This window comes from Alligator sinensis, unplaced genomic scaffold (genome assembly GCF_000455745.1).
Source record: "Alligator sinensis unplaced genomic scaffold, ASM45574v1 scaffold387_1, whole genome shotgun sequence".
NCBI lineage: Eukaryota > Metazoa > Chordata > Crocodylia > Alligatoridae > Alligator > Alligator sinensis.
In genome coordinates, this window is record NW_005842196.1 from 1,193,900 (window position 1) to 1,211,107 (window position 17,208).

A 17,208-nucleotide genomic window follows, 5' to 3' on the forward strand; every position below is an offset into this window, starting at 1 on the left:
TACCCCACGAGAACAGCTACTGCATCCACAGTGGTACGGGTGCTACTCCGTGAGATAATACCCAGATTTCTATTGCCTGAGTCTATTGAGTCAGATCAAGGTAGTCATTTTGTGGGGAAAATAGTACAGGAAGTGTCCAAAGCTTTAAATATCAAATGGAAGCTCCATGCTCCATGGAGACCCCAGAGTTCAGGCCAGGTGGAGCGCATGAATAGAACGCTGAAGGCCATGTTAACAAAAATCTGTATCGAGGCTCACTTAAAATGGCCACAGGCGCTCCCACTAGCTTTAACTCATATTCGTAGCACACCACGTACAGGGATTAAATTGTCACCTTTTAAATTAATGTTTGGTATGCCTCCCAGAGTCTTACCAGCAGGATGGAGAGAACCGGTTACTATGGAACTGGGCAAATCTGAAATCTAGAAACATGTTATTGCCTTGCAGTCTGTTTTAAGAAGCCGACAAGTGGACCAGTGAACCCATAGGAGATCTGAAGTTACGCCTCCAAAAATGCAGACCTTAATCTATTTCTTTTGGCTTTTGCCCTTTTTAGGTAGTTCAAGACCCATCTCTAGTCCCACGTCTGGTTGTTGTATATGTACTAATGATACTTATACTGGAACCCTTACCGTGCGTAACTACAACGCTTCCAGGCCTACTATAGTTAAGATCCACCTGCATCCTAATTCCTCCTGCTGCCCTTTTCAGCTACTCACCATAGAACAGAATGTTACTACGGGTAAAAGACCAGGTATAACCACGGCTTGTATGAAGCTGCATCCTGGTGCCCAAGATGGACTCTGGTCCACGATCCTCAAAGATTGGCCTTCAGCTCTCCAACCCCTCACCCCTCCTGACCCACGGGTGGGGAATTCATGGGTAGCCCTTCTCAGGGATTCTGCCCGAGCACTAACCGATCATAGTTGCCTTTTATGTGCACTCACCCCTGTTTCTAGTGATGAAGGGTCCCTTTCCTGCCCATCCCCCTTAACAGGACAGGTATAATCTCGGATTGGGGCTTCAGTCGAAATTTTAATTTCTCCTTCCGATACACTGGTTCCGGAAGAGTTATGGTGGTAAGAATTAAAGGCTCTATTTGTGTATCCCAACAGGGAGGAGGATTTAGAGTAGGACAATCAAGGTGCCAAGAGACATGGATCTCTAAATCTAAAGCGGGCGCATGGATATGTGCAAATACCTCATATGACACGTCTGAATCTTGTGGCTGCCTATTGGAGAAAGAACGAGTTTCAGTTTGGGGTCAAAATTGCACCCACCAAAATACTGCCACGGGGGGAATAAGTGCCACAAGGAGGGGTTCACTAACTCTGACTTTGATGTTCTCTCGTTCAACTATCACAAATGAAACCTGTGGGTTATGGTGGATTTGTGGGCGATGGGCATATAGACAGCTTCCCCCCAAGTGGACAGGAACTTGTTACCTAGGAGCTTTGATCCCTGGTGTTTGGATAACCCAACCCACACTTCCTGATATTCGGACATCGCACCCCGGGGCTTATCGCACCAAACGCAGCACTGACAGTTCCTTCGAGAAAATAGCCGCAGGGGGAGGCCAACGATGGGGTACTGATGAGTGGCCAGCGGAAAGGATCGTTCAGTACTATGGGCCAGCTACTTAGGAGCCAAACGTGGTTGGAAGGGAGCCCACCTACCTAACCAACCACATTATTAGACTTCAGGCTGTAGTAGAGATAGTTACCAACAAAACTGCCGCAGCCCTACGTCTAATCGGGAATCAGTTGACCCAGCTATGCACTACGGTACTGCAAAACCGGTTAGCTCTTGACTACCTACTTGCTAGTGAAGGTGGAGTGTGTAAGAAGTTAAATTTGTCTAATTGTTGTGTTGAAATCGATGATAACGGTGAATTGATAAAAAATCTAGCGGACGACATGGAAAAAGTAGCCCATGTCCCTGTCCAAACATGGAACGGGTAGAGCTTTGATTGGCTTACATCCTGGCTTCCTCAGTTTGGGTGGCTAAGGGGTGCGTTGCTGGCCTTTTGCTTACTAATGACAACACTTTGTTTGCTTCCCTGCATGATACCCTGCATCATGGCTCTCCTGAGACAAACTGTTCAGTCAGTCGTCAACCGCGAAATGCTTGTGCATTACCAAAAACTAGCCATCGCTGACAATTATTAAAAATAGAGTTAGAAAGCATCTTGAGGGGGGAGTTATGGTAAAAATACATTATGATCTGGGCCCCATGATTTGGTAATAGCACTTAAGTAATAACCGTATGAGTCCCTCATGCTCCCTTGTGCAAGATGCATGAGGCCTAACAATAAACTCAGGATGGACCCACCCTGTGTGTGACTCTCTCCTTGAGGTAAAATTGGGCAAGCCTCCAGGGGCACGAAACTAGCCATTTGGGCAACAACATCAAGCTGATGCAGTGTGTGTGGAAACCTTGTCCCTTCCCCAGCCCTTCAGCAGCCATTAGGAAGCTGCTGAGGGGCTGGAGGAGGGACAAGGGGTGGGAATGAATATAAACAGTGTTTACTTTCATTTCCCGTTGCAGCACCTCGGGCCTCAGAAAATGGCTTGGCGGGATGTTGGACAAGCCTGTCTTAAACAGCCCTATAGCTCAGGAAGAAGAAAAGTCCTGGTTTACCCATGTGACAGAGAGGAAAATGAGGCACAAGGTGATGATGCAACTTGCTTATGGTGAGAGAGCAGGCTTTGGGGGCAGAGGTAAGGCTCCAGAGCTGCAGTTCAGTGTGCTGGTTTCCCAAGAGCATGTCTCTTCAACGGAGTCATTGTTGAACGACTTGAATGCTCCACCTACAACATTCAGAAAAACAGGACAAAAAACACCATGGACAATTTTTTGTCTACCAGTTGCAAAGACACTTTCAGTCCATCATTACCAGTCAGAGACAAATGATACATTCAGCATGTAACCATGTTATGGGCTAATGATCAAAGTCCCTTCTTTTTCACCCTTTAAAGCATTTGTCTTAGAAACGGGAGGAGTGCATTGGCTACTGAATGGTACATGACAAAAGGCAAACATCCCGTGATGCGTGCTGTTCAGGAGAAATGTGTGTCTGCTTTCCCATGTGTGGTCTTCTTGATATAAAACCTTGAAGTAGAACCTTTATCATTATTCTCTTTGATAACAGCTACTGAATTTGCTACAACATAACTTCCAGGTGGTGGTGAGAAACTGTCAATAGTCCAGAGAAGTAGTTCAAACGCGCTTCCGAATGTTTAGATCTACATTGCTGGGATTCTGCTGTATCTTTAAGATAACATCCTTGGCCAGCCCCAAGAGAAATGAAGAGATTGAACTGTTATCAGTCTGCCCCTCTCTTGGATTCAGTGAGCACTTTTCTTGAATGCTTTACTAATGCATACACAAAATAAAAATCCCCACCTTTCCTTATAATTCCAGAGGAATCGCAACCCATTTGCAAGACCCATTTGTAATTATAGCTTCTAGAGTCCAAGGAATAAGCTGTTTTCCTGTGCCAGCGTCAATCTCTACTCATTTATCCAGTTCCAAAAGCAAATCTACCCCAGAGCTCTGCCTGGCTGGATACAGAATTGCCACTTTGGCTCCTACCATCTGAAGCTTAAATCTTAATGAGGCATATCCAGTCCGGTTACATTGTTAGTGTCAGGAAACATGCGGATCCTTTTATACCCCGAAGCAGAATTTCTTCATTCCTTTTTTTAAAATTCTATTTATTAGACTTTGTTCTGGCATCAGACCAGTGTTTCCATCAAAGGAAACTACTCACTGCTCAAAATCCCAAGGAAAGTAAATATCAAAGAGTTAAACTCTGAAAGTAGCACGCAAACATCATCAAAGGTTCACCAGTACTACAAATGCAAAAGGGATGAGCAATAATATATGGCCTCACTGGTGCACTCACATTAATAATCCAGTGCAATGACACAATCTTTCCCAACACGATTGTAAGATGTGACACTACACTTAAAATCCATTGAATACTTAGCAGATACTTGGCACAACTTAAGCCTTGGTGCAACACAGGAGTGGGAGGCAGACCCTTCTAAGCCTTTCAATGCCAGGGAGTGGCAGAGGTCAAAAAGGCCCCAAGCAGAGATCAGAGCATGATAAGGGCCACTAATCCCCTAAGGAGCTGTTATCATGGGGATGAGCCTCCAGATGGTCCAAACTTCGCTCATTATACAACTTTGGATAAAAGACTTCAGACTTCTTCTGACTCAGTTTCCCCAACTGTAAAATGAGGATAATAATCACCCTCATAAAACGTCCCTGGAGGTCCTTGAATGAAAAGCACCACACACACACACTTTACAATACCCTTCATTTGGCCATTTCTCCATTAAGTAAATCCATTGCGTCAGCAATGCATTTTCACAATTAACATGAGAACACAACAAACTGCATTTAAAATACTGCCCCTTATTAGACTGTGAATTCCCAGGGCAGGGATGATCTCTTTGCTTTGGATTTGCACAGCACACGGTGCAGTCAGCTCCTGGACCATGACCAGAATTCTTAGGAGCTATCACAATACAATTTATTACACCAGTGAAGTCAGTGGTCCCACTAGAAGGCCCATTTCTAGTACACTTTTTAATGATCAGACTGTGTATAGCATATCCAACACTCCAGAATCAGACCAGTGCCTAGCATTAGCAAATCCTCAGGACCCAGGCAGGCTGGATTAGATTTAGATAGAATTAAGACAGCCTGGCAAAGTTTGGTGCTATATATGCTCTGAAATCAATATGCTCCCTGGGCTGCCCTCTGCTGGCCAGCAACTGGAGCTGCAACTATTTTACAAACAGGATTTGTGCTCTTACCTTTCACACTCCATAAATATTGCATTGAAGCAAACAGGCTTGTATACAACACAACATCAAAGATAATTATACCATGTAACAAGACAGCAAAGGAAAGCCTGATTCAGAGGCCACCAAGGATAGGAGTGGGAGGGATGTGGGAGTAAGAGCTCTGGGATTTGCTCCTGCTCTTGTTCATGCTGCCTTTGCTTGTTTAAATTACTTCTGCTGCCACACTGGAAAGAGCAAAGTGTGCAGGGTAAGATGTGGCAGCAGGAGGGGAGCACTCAGGACTCTGGTTTATGTACACTCAGGAAAATGGAACAGCATGCAATACACACAATGGAGTGGGCTGCAGGATCCTTCATTTTAAAGTCCTCCAAGAAAGACAATAACATAACCCCTCACCTGCAATACAAATTACAGTAGTCTTTCACCAGCAGCCTTCGATTCCTACTGGTCTCCTACAACTCCCCTAGGTTCCCAGAGCATGCAGGAACGCACAGCAACTCCATCTAGTCATGGCTGCCATAACCCCTGCACACTGCAGACTTGTAGTATACCTCGAGGCACATGGGATGAGTGAGCCAGGAAAAACCCACTTCATAGCAAGACCAGTCACAGGCAGCAGGCCAGCAAGAGGGGAAATCATCAAGATCCAATGACAGAGCCCCAACAGTACCTTAGGACCAATTCTTGATGGGGCAAAACCCCTAGCTGAAGGCTTTGCCCATGCTCTTCCCAATGCAACTGGACCCAGGGAGCATAAGAGTGGGTGGGAAGGTGTTTTTAAGCATTGCTTTTTCACCACACTGAAGAGAGTTGGATGCTGATCACATCAGAGGCTCAGCTGAGTTTCTTCCCTATTTAAAATCCTGTTGTTAATTCAGGGACTTTCCACAACCATGTGTATAGCCTGCATGCAAAGCATGTCTATAGTATGTGGGTAGCACTAATGCAAAGCCACATACCTACCTGCTGTAACACCAGCTTTAAGGGACCAACCCATAGTCAGAGCAGGATAGTCTCCCGCCTCAGGCCATCCATGCAGGCTCTACCAAGACTGCCCACAGGTGCAGCAGTGTAACAGCATGGACACTTGGAACTGATCTAAGGATGATGTGCTTATTTTGGGTAAGCAACTAACCAGCCATCAGATCACAGTGCAGGTGAATCTGTAGGAGCATCAATGGCAGAAGGCATCATGAAGTGATTAGTACCAAGGCCATAAATGGAAGCATGCAGTACTTTACATAGAGCCCCAAAAGGGACTAACAGAAACTAATTTGCAAGTGAACCACTAAACTAGAGCCAAACCAAGTGAGCCCAGTGATTGTTGGCTGACACGAGCAACACAAGCCAGCCAAAAGATTATTCCATCAGGCACATGTTTCTCTGCACTGGCTTTACAACTGAGAGAGGTTTAATTGAACACGACCCTATACCACCATTTCGTTTTAGCCAGTCCCTGTCTGCACACTAGCTAGAATTGGCCGACATCCATATTGTTGTTTTAATGATCTAATGTGCTTGGGCCTTACCCCGAAAATCCTGAAAAATTTGTAATGGAACCAGCCAAAAGCTAACAAGGGCTCATTTACAGAAGTTTCTTGGGATTTCCCTTCAAGTTTCAGTCAGCAATGACACCAAAGCATAAGTACCCAAGCAGGAGCACCCAAAATACATGCATTATCTAATTTGTAGGGCTCCCCACAGGTCCAGAAATTTGGTGGCACAGCAAATAAATTGCCATCACTTGTCCAGGCACGAGATTTCCAGACTTACAGGGAGCCCTGTGGGCTGAATTCAGGGCGCAGAGCTGCATCATATTGTTTATGGGGCTGCCCACAGAGCCAGAAATTTGGTAGCAGAAAGCTGCAGGAATCAGTGCTGCAGATGCCAAATTACAGTCCTGTGGGCTAGACTACTACATGGCCTTGTTTTCTGGATCCGGTCCATGAACCAGCCCCATGCCACTCCTCCAACCTCTGGGGCTGGATAAATAGGACACCCCTGCCAAAACCAATTCACTTGAGCTCTGAAGCTGCGGTTTGTGCAGTTATGCTCCACCCATCAGGTTTTGGGGCCAAGACAGGTTGCCCCCCAGCACCATTAGTTTTGGCAACAGGACAGAATTAATGAGGAGCAAAGAGTCTTCTTGCCAATGAGGGCTGGGCTCTCTGTTATTGTCTAATAGCTCAGCTGTCCTTTTCTAATTGCTCCTCCTTGACAGCAGTAACAGCAGCTGTGGAGATTGGCAGACTGTGTGCGCATCTCTGCCAGCATCCCCATCTCTCAGATGGTTCCTGAGGATTAAATATCAAATGTGGTGGATAGGATTATCCTGAGAAACCCACCAAACTCAGGTGAAGGAACTTGCTGGGCCCACTACATCCTAAGCCCCAATGCAGAAAAGCTGAGGGCTGATGATGAAACTGTCCCAAGTTGAAAAACTGAATGACTGTGAGCAAATCCCTCTCCCTGTCCCAGGAGGCATTTTATGCAGCAGCCTCTTACAGTTGCTCTGAATAATCCCAAAGCATGTTACTGATTAGCCACAAAACATAAAGCAGAGTGGAGGAGATGTAAGTTTACACAAGGACTGAACTCTATCCTGCATAAGATTTACCCAGCACAAAGTCTGCCAGCTCCTGGGGTAGAATGCATCAACAGTCTTATACAACAATTTTTAGAAGGGGGGGGGGGGAAGGGAATGGACATAAATATCTTTCATAATTGAAAATGCAACAACAAGGTTGTTGTGGTTCCAAGGGTTATTGGCTAGCTGTAGACAGATGAATTACCTGAGGCAGATTTCTTTATTGCTCATATTCCTCCATTGAAATCATCCCAGTGGAATTTCCAAAGAGATAAAATTAAACCAAGTTAATATTTTAAAGTAAAATATTTTTATATTTATTGTGTTTCAAGACAAGAGGATTTCTCTTTAATACACAAACAAGTCAAAGCAGCACATAATACTGATGATCAAGTCACACCCAACTTGGTGGAGAGATTGCTACAGAGACTAAAAGGTACTGAGAACTACACCACTGAGTCTCATGCTACAATTTACTATACTACAGCCTGATTAGGAGAGAGGAACTAGACACCTTAAAAAATACATTTATTAAAAAGAGTTATATGAAAACCCCAGCTGGGGAAAGAAAGACCCTGGAAAGAAACCAAGACCCTTTTAAGCACAGGGCTTTCGGTAGGCAAGGCAGTGTGTCCCATCAGATCTATTGCAATAGACAACAGCTCTCCCCAGCATTTAAGAGCTGCAACAGTGAGAAATTCCAATGGGACAGTAAGTCAGTTGTACAATGATTTAAATAGCCAACAGTAGAGAAGAAGGAAGGAAAAGAGTGCTATCTTTCCAATGCAAGAGATGCAACTCCAAGGATGAATTTTCTGTGGAGTATGACAGTTCCAAGGAGCCACCGTTCTAAGAAACTAACAAAGTACAAGTAAGAAATGAGAGTAGTGTCACTGTAGGCTCCTTCAATGTGGCACATGAGCTTTCTGTGCTAGAGAAGGGAGTTGAGGGTTGTGGCAGCTTGAAGGAATGCAGTAGTTTTAACAACCTCAGCTACATGAGTTATCCCATTCAGTGTTACATCAGAGTAGTGTTTCAACAATTCCCCAAGTACAATAGAACAGCTGTTACACTTGTTTCCATGAGCCAGCTGAGAAGATCAGACAGTTCAAACATGATTCCAGCAGACGGGAAAGGCATGATTCCAGCAGGCTGGAGGTTGTGAAGTGCTCTGCCAAAAGGGAAGATCAGAAGTTTTCTAAAATTCAGAAAGAAAAGGGTTAATGAATAAGTCTCCCTGCTCTAGAGACCAGGATTCCTACATCTTTAAATCACAGAGTGGAAGCAATTTGGTAGATCTCATCTAACTCCACAGCAGATACATGCCATCATACAGCATGATCACGTCTATCTTGACAAGGCCCAATATTGGATCCACTAGGGGACCACAGGTAAGACCAGGGGTAGCAATTATTTGGGGTGGAGGGCCACTTAAGGAGTTTTAGTGAGCTGTTTACACCACCCAGTGTGGTGAAGGGGGTGGGGGAAAAGGGGCTGGGGAGATGCCATTGGATCCTATCTGGCCCTGGGTCCATCTGCCCTACACTCACTGTGGGGGGCGCCAGATGGAATGGATGGAGGGTATCTCCATGGAAACTGTCCCAGGACCCCCATGGGAAGGGCAAGCTTGGCCAGGCAGATGGGATGGAGCTGCAGGTGGATGGGGAGCAACATCCTGGAGTAAGGCAGGTGGAAGTAGCCAGGATCATGGCGTAGTGACAGTGTGGGGCTGGGGTGCGGGGTACAGCTGCGATCCACTCCCTGCACATCCCTGCAACGCATGCCTGCCTACAGAACTGGCGCCCGTCAGGGACATGCAGGGAGCAGATCACAGCTCTGCCCCCTAGTCCCATGCTGTCATCACCTCACAATCCTAGCCCCAGCCACCCATCCTGCTCCCAGACACCACTCCCCACCTGCCCACGGCCACATCTCATCCACCCAGCTGAGCATGCCCTGCCCATGGGGGTCCTGGGCCAGCCTCCATGGAGACCCTGGCCACCCACTTTGTCTGCCACCCCCAGTGGTGGGTGTGGGGCAGACAGGCAGGGGTTACTGGTGAGGGGGGCCAGTGCCAGCAGTGGTCATATAACCACTTCCAGCAGCAGCTGGAAGCATGAAGGCAGGGAGAACTGCCACCACAGGGGCTACTGGGAAGCTGAGTCTGGCTGCCATGGCACCTCCACCCCACTGCGGTGCTGCCCAGTCCTGTGGACTAGAGTTCCCAATGTAACCAAGTGCTGCATGTGGGGATGGGGTGGGCTGTGCTCCACACCAGGTGGCAGCTCCGTGCCCATGGGCAGTGAAACGAGTTGCATGTAATATCGTCTGGGCTGTCCCCAGTGCCTGGGCTGGGCAGGGCAGAAGGACCCAATACGGGCCAGACAGAATCACTTAGCAGGCTGGATATGGTGCTCAGGCCCTATTTTGCCCACTCCTGGGTTAGACTGAGGTCCAAAAGCAGAGCAAACATGATGGGCAAGAGGAGGAGAGCCAGTCAAAAACAACAGGGGCACTGCATAGGAACTAGTACTGCAGGAGCAGGGAATGGCACAGGTTAGGACAGGGGTGGGCAAAATGCAGCCCGCGGGCTAAATGTGGCCCACCAGCCCATTCTATTCAGCCCGCGGGGCCCCTAAATTTTAGAAAATGTATATTTTAATGACACAGCTGTCATGCGGCCCTCAATGGCTTGCCAAAACTCACTATCTGGCCCTCCGCCTGAAATAATTGCCCACCCCCGGGTTAGGAACATGCTGTGCTGATAGAGTTGACGTCTGAGGAGGACAGGCAGAAGAATCAAGGGAACAGGCTGCAGCACAGTTAAGTACCAAGATGCCCAAGCTGGCACATATGGGACAGACTCCACAGCTCCTGTCTCTCTAGCTAGATCAAGGATTTCTACTTCCCTTTAAAACATCTTAAAAGTTGAAGAACTTGCTTATAATAAGTGGTCTGCTCTGCTCTCTGAAAGAATCATACAGCTCTGAGCAGCCCCTGCACTCATGCCGCCCCTACACATATGCACACAGGCCTAGAAGCTCCCATACCCCAAGTTCACAAATGCACTGCCATACTGGTGCGAACAGCTTGCGCTGCAAAGAAACCTACCTTGGTCAGAGGTGCAAGGCTGCAGGCCAGCTGGTTACACCATCTCATACTGATTGTTTGTGATGTACCGGGAAAGGCAGCAGGCAAGAAAAATCCCAACCAACTGGAACAGGACAACAGAACTAAGTAGAAATAGGGTCAAAACTGGACAGTATGTGCCTGGACCCCTCTACCCCCACAGCAGGTGACTGAAATCTTGAGCACTGGGAGCTTCTGCTTTGGTTTTGTACAAGTGAACCCTTGGATAAGGACATTTTACCAAACTGAAATATGGCTTCCTTGACCCATCATCAGAATTAATAAAAACTGCAAGTGGAAGGGTCTTGGTTCAATGTTCCTTCTTGTTAGATTTTGCTTAATGAACCTTCTACTGTTATAAATTTCTGTGAAATTACCATATATGGACATATGGAGCATCACAGCCAATTACCCCACCTCTAGAAAACAGCAACTGCCTCTCCCATTTCAAAAACAATGATGGAAGCAAGGTTGGCGGTGGGCTGATAGTTTTTATTTCAGCAACATCTGGAAGATGTATCAGTTGTTACTGCAACACAGGCACCAGACCTGAGTTTTCTGTACTATAAAGACATTTAGGACCTGATCCTGCAAACACCTGTGTATACAGCTTTACTCTCACAAGGAAGTAAGTACAGTTAAAAGTATGTTTGCAGCACTGGCCCCTTTTGTTTCTGATGCAGGAAAACTCATTTGAAAACAGAATGACACCAACAATTCATTGTTTGAAACTTGAAAACATGACTCGTTCCTGAATGATAACAGCAACTGCTCAAATTCCCCTATTGTAATAAAACTGATTGAAAGCACATGGGCTCACTGTTTATTCAGAAGTCAATCTGTACCTACCCCTTTTTAAGCATGAATTCAGAAGCCATAAATCAGCTCAGCACAACTTGTACATACCAGGAAGGAGCTAGGAAGCAGATAGGAGCTAGAAGGGACAGAATATCTCCTTCCATAGGACACTGACCCCTAAATGCAGCTATGATAATCTGCCAACACAGCAGTTCCAATAAGAGTGCCCATGGCACCAGGCTCTTTCAGTACTTAAAATATTTGTGACAGGGTAAAGCAGAGTGGCATACTAATATCAGATTAAAATAACCTGGCAGAAACTTCTCTCATTAGCGTACCACTGAGTCTTATGCCATCACGTATTAAACTTTCAGTCAGTCTGGATGGTACCACTGTGCTTCACACAGCAGCTTGAGGCAATTTGATTCAATAAATAGTAAACTCAAAATAAATCAAGCACTGCAGCACTCACAGCATGGGACTGGGTCTCTGCCACAAAGGGGATGCACAAACCCTGAAACCAAGGAAGTCTCAAACGTCACTTTCTTCATGCTCTACTCAAATGCAAACATACTTTGAAAAAACAAGGGGTTTGCCACTTGGAATCAAAATGCGGATCTGAGACTGGGTTCACGAACTGCAGACTGGATAGTGCCTCAAAACAAGAGGAAGGTCACATACTCAGACATATTTCATCTGCTTCTATCTCCTTGCCACCACCTTCTCAGCTGACTGCAAGGTACACTGGAACAACACAAACTGCCAGAAACAAAAATCCCAGTATGTGGGGCATTTCAGCAAATCCAACAATTGTGACAAGAAGGCTCAGGTGCTCAAACTGTTTGAGCAATTCAGCAAAGCCTAAGCAGGTCTTATTTAACATACAAGATCAAGATACTCATTCAGATGTCCCCATCACACATCCATAGATGCGGACAGGCTATCACAATATCAGTGATTGTGGATAAAGATGAGGACCCACTATATTTTAAGGAGAACTGAAGGCCTATTATTCTGACAAATACAAGATTGAAAGACCCTACACCGACAGGGAAGAAAAAAACCCAAACGCATAGCAAAGGACAATATTCTGATCAGAAGAGAACCAAAAGTGTGGGAGTTCTGTCAGCCAATGATATGGTCTCTAAAAACACCCCTCCAGATTTAGCCTAGGCAAGACACAAGGCTAGGTTTTCTAGTGAGCTGCACCCAGAATTAGAGGAAAATCTTCAAAAGCTAGAGGGCCAGATCTACATGAGTGTTCAGGATGCACCAGCTCCCATCATAGCACTTGTGAGGAAAACTCATTTCTGAGCACCCAGTCCCAACTGTCACCACACACAAAGGCTATTTCAGCAAGGAGCTTAGGGGCAGAGGCCTCCTGTTTCGTGCTGAGATGAGGCCCATCAGATTAGGAGACACTAGCTATACTGTTGTTTGAGGCAGGATGCTTCCTTCACCAAAAGGATAAGCTTCAGGTTTCATCAGAAACACTGCTAAGGCGTTTTGCTAAAGCAAAAAAAACCAAAACAAAACAAAACAGGGTTAACCAGGGCTGACTTAATTTAGTTGAAATGAGGGCTGATGGGGCAGTGGACACAGCAGGGCCAGTCTTTTCACTGTATGCAATAATTGTGGCAGCTAGTCAAAGCATGAGCAAGCGCGAGGTTTGACTGCAGGGACAGCTCTTGGAGGTGAGTTGTTCCAGAGGGAACAGCTGCTAATAGACCAACTTGTTGGAATAATGCTGGAATTTTAACTGCCATTTTCAGCAATGGGGACTAGGTAACACAGAAACAAAATCTGCAGTCCCACTGTTTCTTCCTTTACATGCTTAAAAACTTTTAAAGCAATTAAATATAATTAACAACACACAGACCAAACTCAGAGCTCAAGGGCCAAACAAGAGGAGTAAGGAAGATTTTACCTGGAAGCATGCAATGCCAAAGGAGATGCCAGCCACAATGCCCATTTTAGACTCCATAACTGTTGTTGCCAGAGTGAAACAACCCTGTGATGGAAAATGGTAGCACATGAGAAGAACTCCAGCTAGTGCATGGACGTGCACAAAATTCCTGACCCTCCCTAACACAAAGTGACATGCTCTCCATCCATGGACACAGCCCAGAAAGCACCAGTCCACAGGCAAAGGGAACAGTCAATGAGCCCAGGAGGGAATCCACTTCATAGTCAGGGTAAACCTGTGAATTAAGCTGTTTAGCCTTCCTGTAGTTCCTGCATAGGGGTGCCATGAGAATTTAGTAGTATAGAATATGTTATGAGAACACCTCTCATAACCCCTTCTTTTCTACACAAGACAGGCAGTATAATAAAGGCAAAGTAATCCAGGCATATCTACAGCACAGCTTTCCTGCAGTCAGAGACAAGCACAAAGAGTAGCTGGAACTTAGAGAACTTGACACGCTGGGAGCAGTTTTGCCAAACCTCTCCCTCCCCCTCAATGATTGGTGGCAACTCAGACCTTCATCCCATTACTGATTACAAGTTTCCCATGGCCCAAACACTCTTCCTGGACCCAAGTTCTCCTTTCAGGTTCCTCCTCCCACTGCAGAACCTGACCCTGGGGTGGGGAGAGCAAAGCACTTAATTACAGCCCCAGCTCTCCAATCCCCACACCTGCTGCCAAGATACACAGATAGATCTCTCGCTTAGATTTACTTACATCAACATACACCTTTGTCTTGGCTTTAGCCAGGTCTTTCAAATCATCTTCTGTACAGTCGTCTGGGAGTCTGCAGCAGCTCCGAGGGATTCCCTTTTCTGTATAGTACGCAGTATTTGTCCAGTCTGAATAGTTTTGGACTCCACAGCAATGCAACTGGGAAAATCAATTTAAGCAGAATGATAAAGAACAGTAAGTACATAGTCTATGAGACACCACTTCTATATACATCACTGCAGCACCCCAAAGACTTCCCCATTGTAAGACCTTCCCCTTCAGCAACCCAATTGCTTTCTGAAATTAGCCAGGTCCTTTCTTAACAGTGCAGACCAGGTCTTTTTGCCCTCAAGCTCATGTACCTCAGAAATATATACGCATGAAGAACAGGTACAGAGTTTTTCCATGTAAGCATTCATCTGCTTGATCCCTGCCCTATGGGGAGAGTTGTAGGTCACAGCCAGCCCTTTGTGCTACAAATCATAATGAATGCTCCTGATATGTGTAAGAAATGGAAATGCTGAGTCAAGGCAATGCTCCTGCTGAATATTCTGAGCCCCGCATCACTGTAGTAACAGAGGGGAAAGCTGCTGCATACCTCCTTTCATGGGACAACTGCAGTAGCTAACTTGATGCAACTTTCTCTACTAATACCTCATAGAAGAATGGGGCATGCTTGTGCTATAAAAGAAATAAACCAGCAGCCCCCGTCTCATTTTCTACCCCTCCATGAATATCAGGGTCTTCTAGGCAATAACATGGAGTACATTGGTTCCTTTTAGCACTGGTGGGAAAGCCCAATAGAAGCACTCACAGTTTTCTGGACAGTATCTACTGCCTCACTGCGCTGGTCCATTGTTGCATTGTAGCTTCTCAATGCTAACATGTAGTTACTCGCAAAGCTGTTCTTAATCTGCAAAAAAAAATAAGGTCATGGGGCTCAAAATCAGCAGGTGGGTCCCCATCCACAAGAGCTTCTTTATCTTAAAAATCAGCCCCAGCAGGAACAGTGGAGCAGGAATCACATAAAACCATCCATGTGCTTATTTAGAAGGGACTGGCCACTATGGTGACATCAGAGGGAACTGCACCCAGCAGCACCAAGCACTGGTACTTAGCGGTTCTATAAAAAAGAAGAAACCATAATCACAGTGATCACAATAAAAAAAATCATGGCTGTGTGTGGAGGCATTATCTATGGCAAGAGGCACAGGTCGGAACATTTTTAACCTCACATTTTAGATAAAGGATCAAAAGTCACAATTTAATGTCCGTTTTCACAAAGTCAATTCATTTTAGTATGAACTAGGAAATGTTCTTAGCTTATCAGTGGAAAACCTTCTCCAAGTACTATAAAGGTACAAATAGGAATTAGGTACTTGCCTAATTAGGTGTAGGAAGTAGGTGCCTTTGAAAATCTCATCCACTACATCCATTTTTTCTCTCAACACTGATGAACTTTTCTTTTTTACTTCATGAACATTAAACTCTTCTGGGCGTTAAGAGTGGTTAGTTTAGTAAAGTGTATTATGATTGCATTTCAGAAGCACCGAGTTCAAGTCTAGAGGAATTGTATTTTTGCTAACGTTTCTATCAATCCATTTCCATCCAAGCAATTACAATTAAAAAGGTGGTTCCAAATTTGTCACGTATATAATACATTTTAGGATGAGAGTAGGCTTAGCTGATTTAAGGTCCAAGACATGCAAAAGAAAAAATACATAAGGCCATACAGGGAAAGGGAGTAGAACTAGCTGTTTTTGAAGGGATATGCCTAAAAGAAAAACAATCAGAATTTAGTCCTCACTCCCAATTAGAAACTTTGTGTGTGGGACCCCTCCGCTGGACCTGTGTGACTTACTTAAACATGTCCACTTAATTGATTAGCCTTTTGCAACGCAACTTTTTAGTAATGGTCCTAGACCAGTGTGACTGAAAACCTCTCTTACCATCCTTACTAAGGGTGTCAATTTAGACTCAGAAACCAAATTGATCCCATTCTCAGTACTGCCATTATAAACCGAGCCCATTCCACTAGAACCAATGATGTTGCTCTAGGTATCTACTGTTGAAACCAGGGGTGCTCAACCTCTGGCCCATGGACCAAATGCGACCAGCAGAGTCATCACATCTGGCTTGCAGGGCTCCCTGCAAGTCAGAAAATTGGGCAGTGGAGGAATGGTGACAATTAATATGGCCACCCTCTCCCCTGCCAAATTCCCAAACCCCATGCTCCACATGGTGGGTTGAAGCCGAGCCATACACCCTCCCCTCCCAGCAGATGGACCTGGGTTGGGCCATGCCCTCTCCCCCACTGCAGGACCAGGCTGGGGCTGGGCCAAGCCACCTTTCCCTGCATGGCTGGACTAGGGTCAAGCTGCCGCTACCCCACTCCGCACAGCCAGATAGGGGCTGGGCTGCCCCCACCCTGGGCACGGGACTGGGTCCACCAGCCAGACCCAGCCTGTGGAATCTGGCCTGCCGGCCACAAAGATCATGTACTACTAGTCAAAGCAGAAGGAAACTTTGGCACGAGGTAGGACAACGAAGGGGTGAGACAGCGAGATGAAACAAAAGATGAGTGTGGACCCTCTCCTTTTTTCCTAACACTTTGTGCCACTTCCAGATCCCCTGCCTGCACTGTCCTCACGAGGAAAGGAGGGGGGTCTGAGGAGGACTCACCTCGTGTCTGAAAACAAATCCCACAATGGCAGCCACCAGAACAACCAAAAAGATGAGGGACAGGAACATGGCATACTGCGGGCAAGAGAAAATGTCAAGAGAGAGACACACAAAGCACAACGTGCCGCAGACAGGACATGAGCGATGGGAAGGGGTGACACGCATGGGCACTGCTCTGCTGGGCCATGCTGCGCCAGGGGAGCCCGCGGGGCAGGCGGGGGATGCAGGCAGTGCCACGAGCAGGTGGGGGACTGGGGGCCTGGCCAGGGGCCCGCTTACCAGCTTCAGCATCCAGACGTTGCCGCGGTCGGTGGCGAAGCAGCCGAAGGTGCCGAGCAGGATGACGACGGTGCCGGTGCCCACGAGCACGAAGGGCACGTCGGCGGCCTTCTCGTCCAGCAGGGAGAAGTACGCCTCCAGGCTCACCTTGCCCCACACGCCCACGGCCAGCAAGATGATGCCCGACACCTGGGCAGCGGCGGGGCGCGGGCTCAGTGCCTCGGCCCGGCCCC

The 17,208-nt window shown here is 46.5% G+C and overlaps 1 protein-coding gene across 2 annotated transcripts; it reads right to left on the minus strand.

The window, feature by feature from the left end:
• Nucleotides 1-7,700: 7,700 nt before the first annotated feature.
• Nucleotides 7,701-17,127, minus strand: TSPAN6 (tetraspanin 6). Of its 2 annotated transcripts, XM_025207459.1 has the most exons (7): nt 16,976-17,127; nt 16,697-16,771; nt 14,829-14,927; nt 14,018-14,173; nt 13,262-13,345; nt 10,519-10,640; nt 7,701-8,605 (listed from the first exon to the last, which is right to left on the minus strand). In XM_025207459.1, exons 1-6 carry the CDS (start codon nt 16,985-16,987, stop codon nt 10,563-10,565), a joined length of 504 nt encoding a protein of 167 aa, XP_025063244.1. In that variant the 5' UTR covers nt 16,988-17,127; the 3' UTR covers nt 7,701-8,605; nt 10,519-10,562. The 2 variants fall into 2 exon arrangements, with proteins under 2 accessions (XP_025063244.1, XP_025063245.1); XM_025207460.1 differs by lacking the exons at nt 7,701-8,605; nt 10,519-10,640 and adding an exon at nt 10,648-12,093.
• Nucleotides 17,128-17,208: the final 81 nt, after the last annotated feature.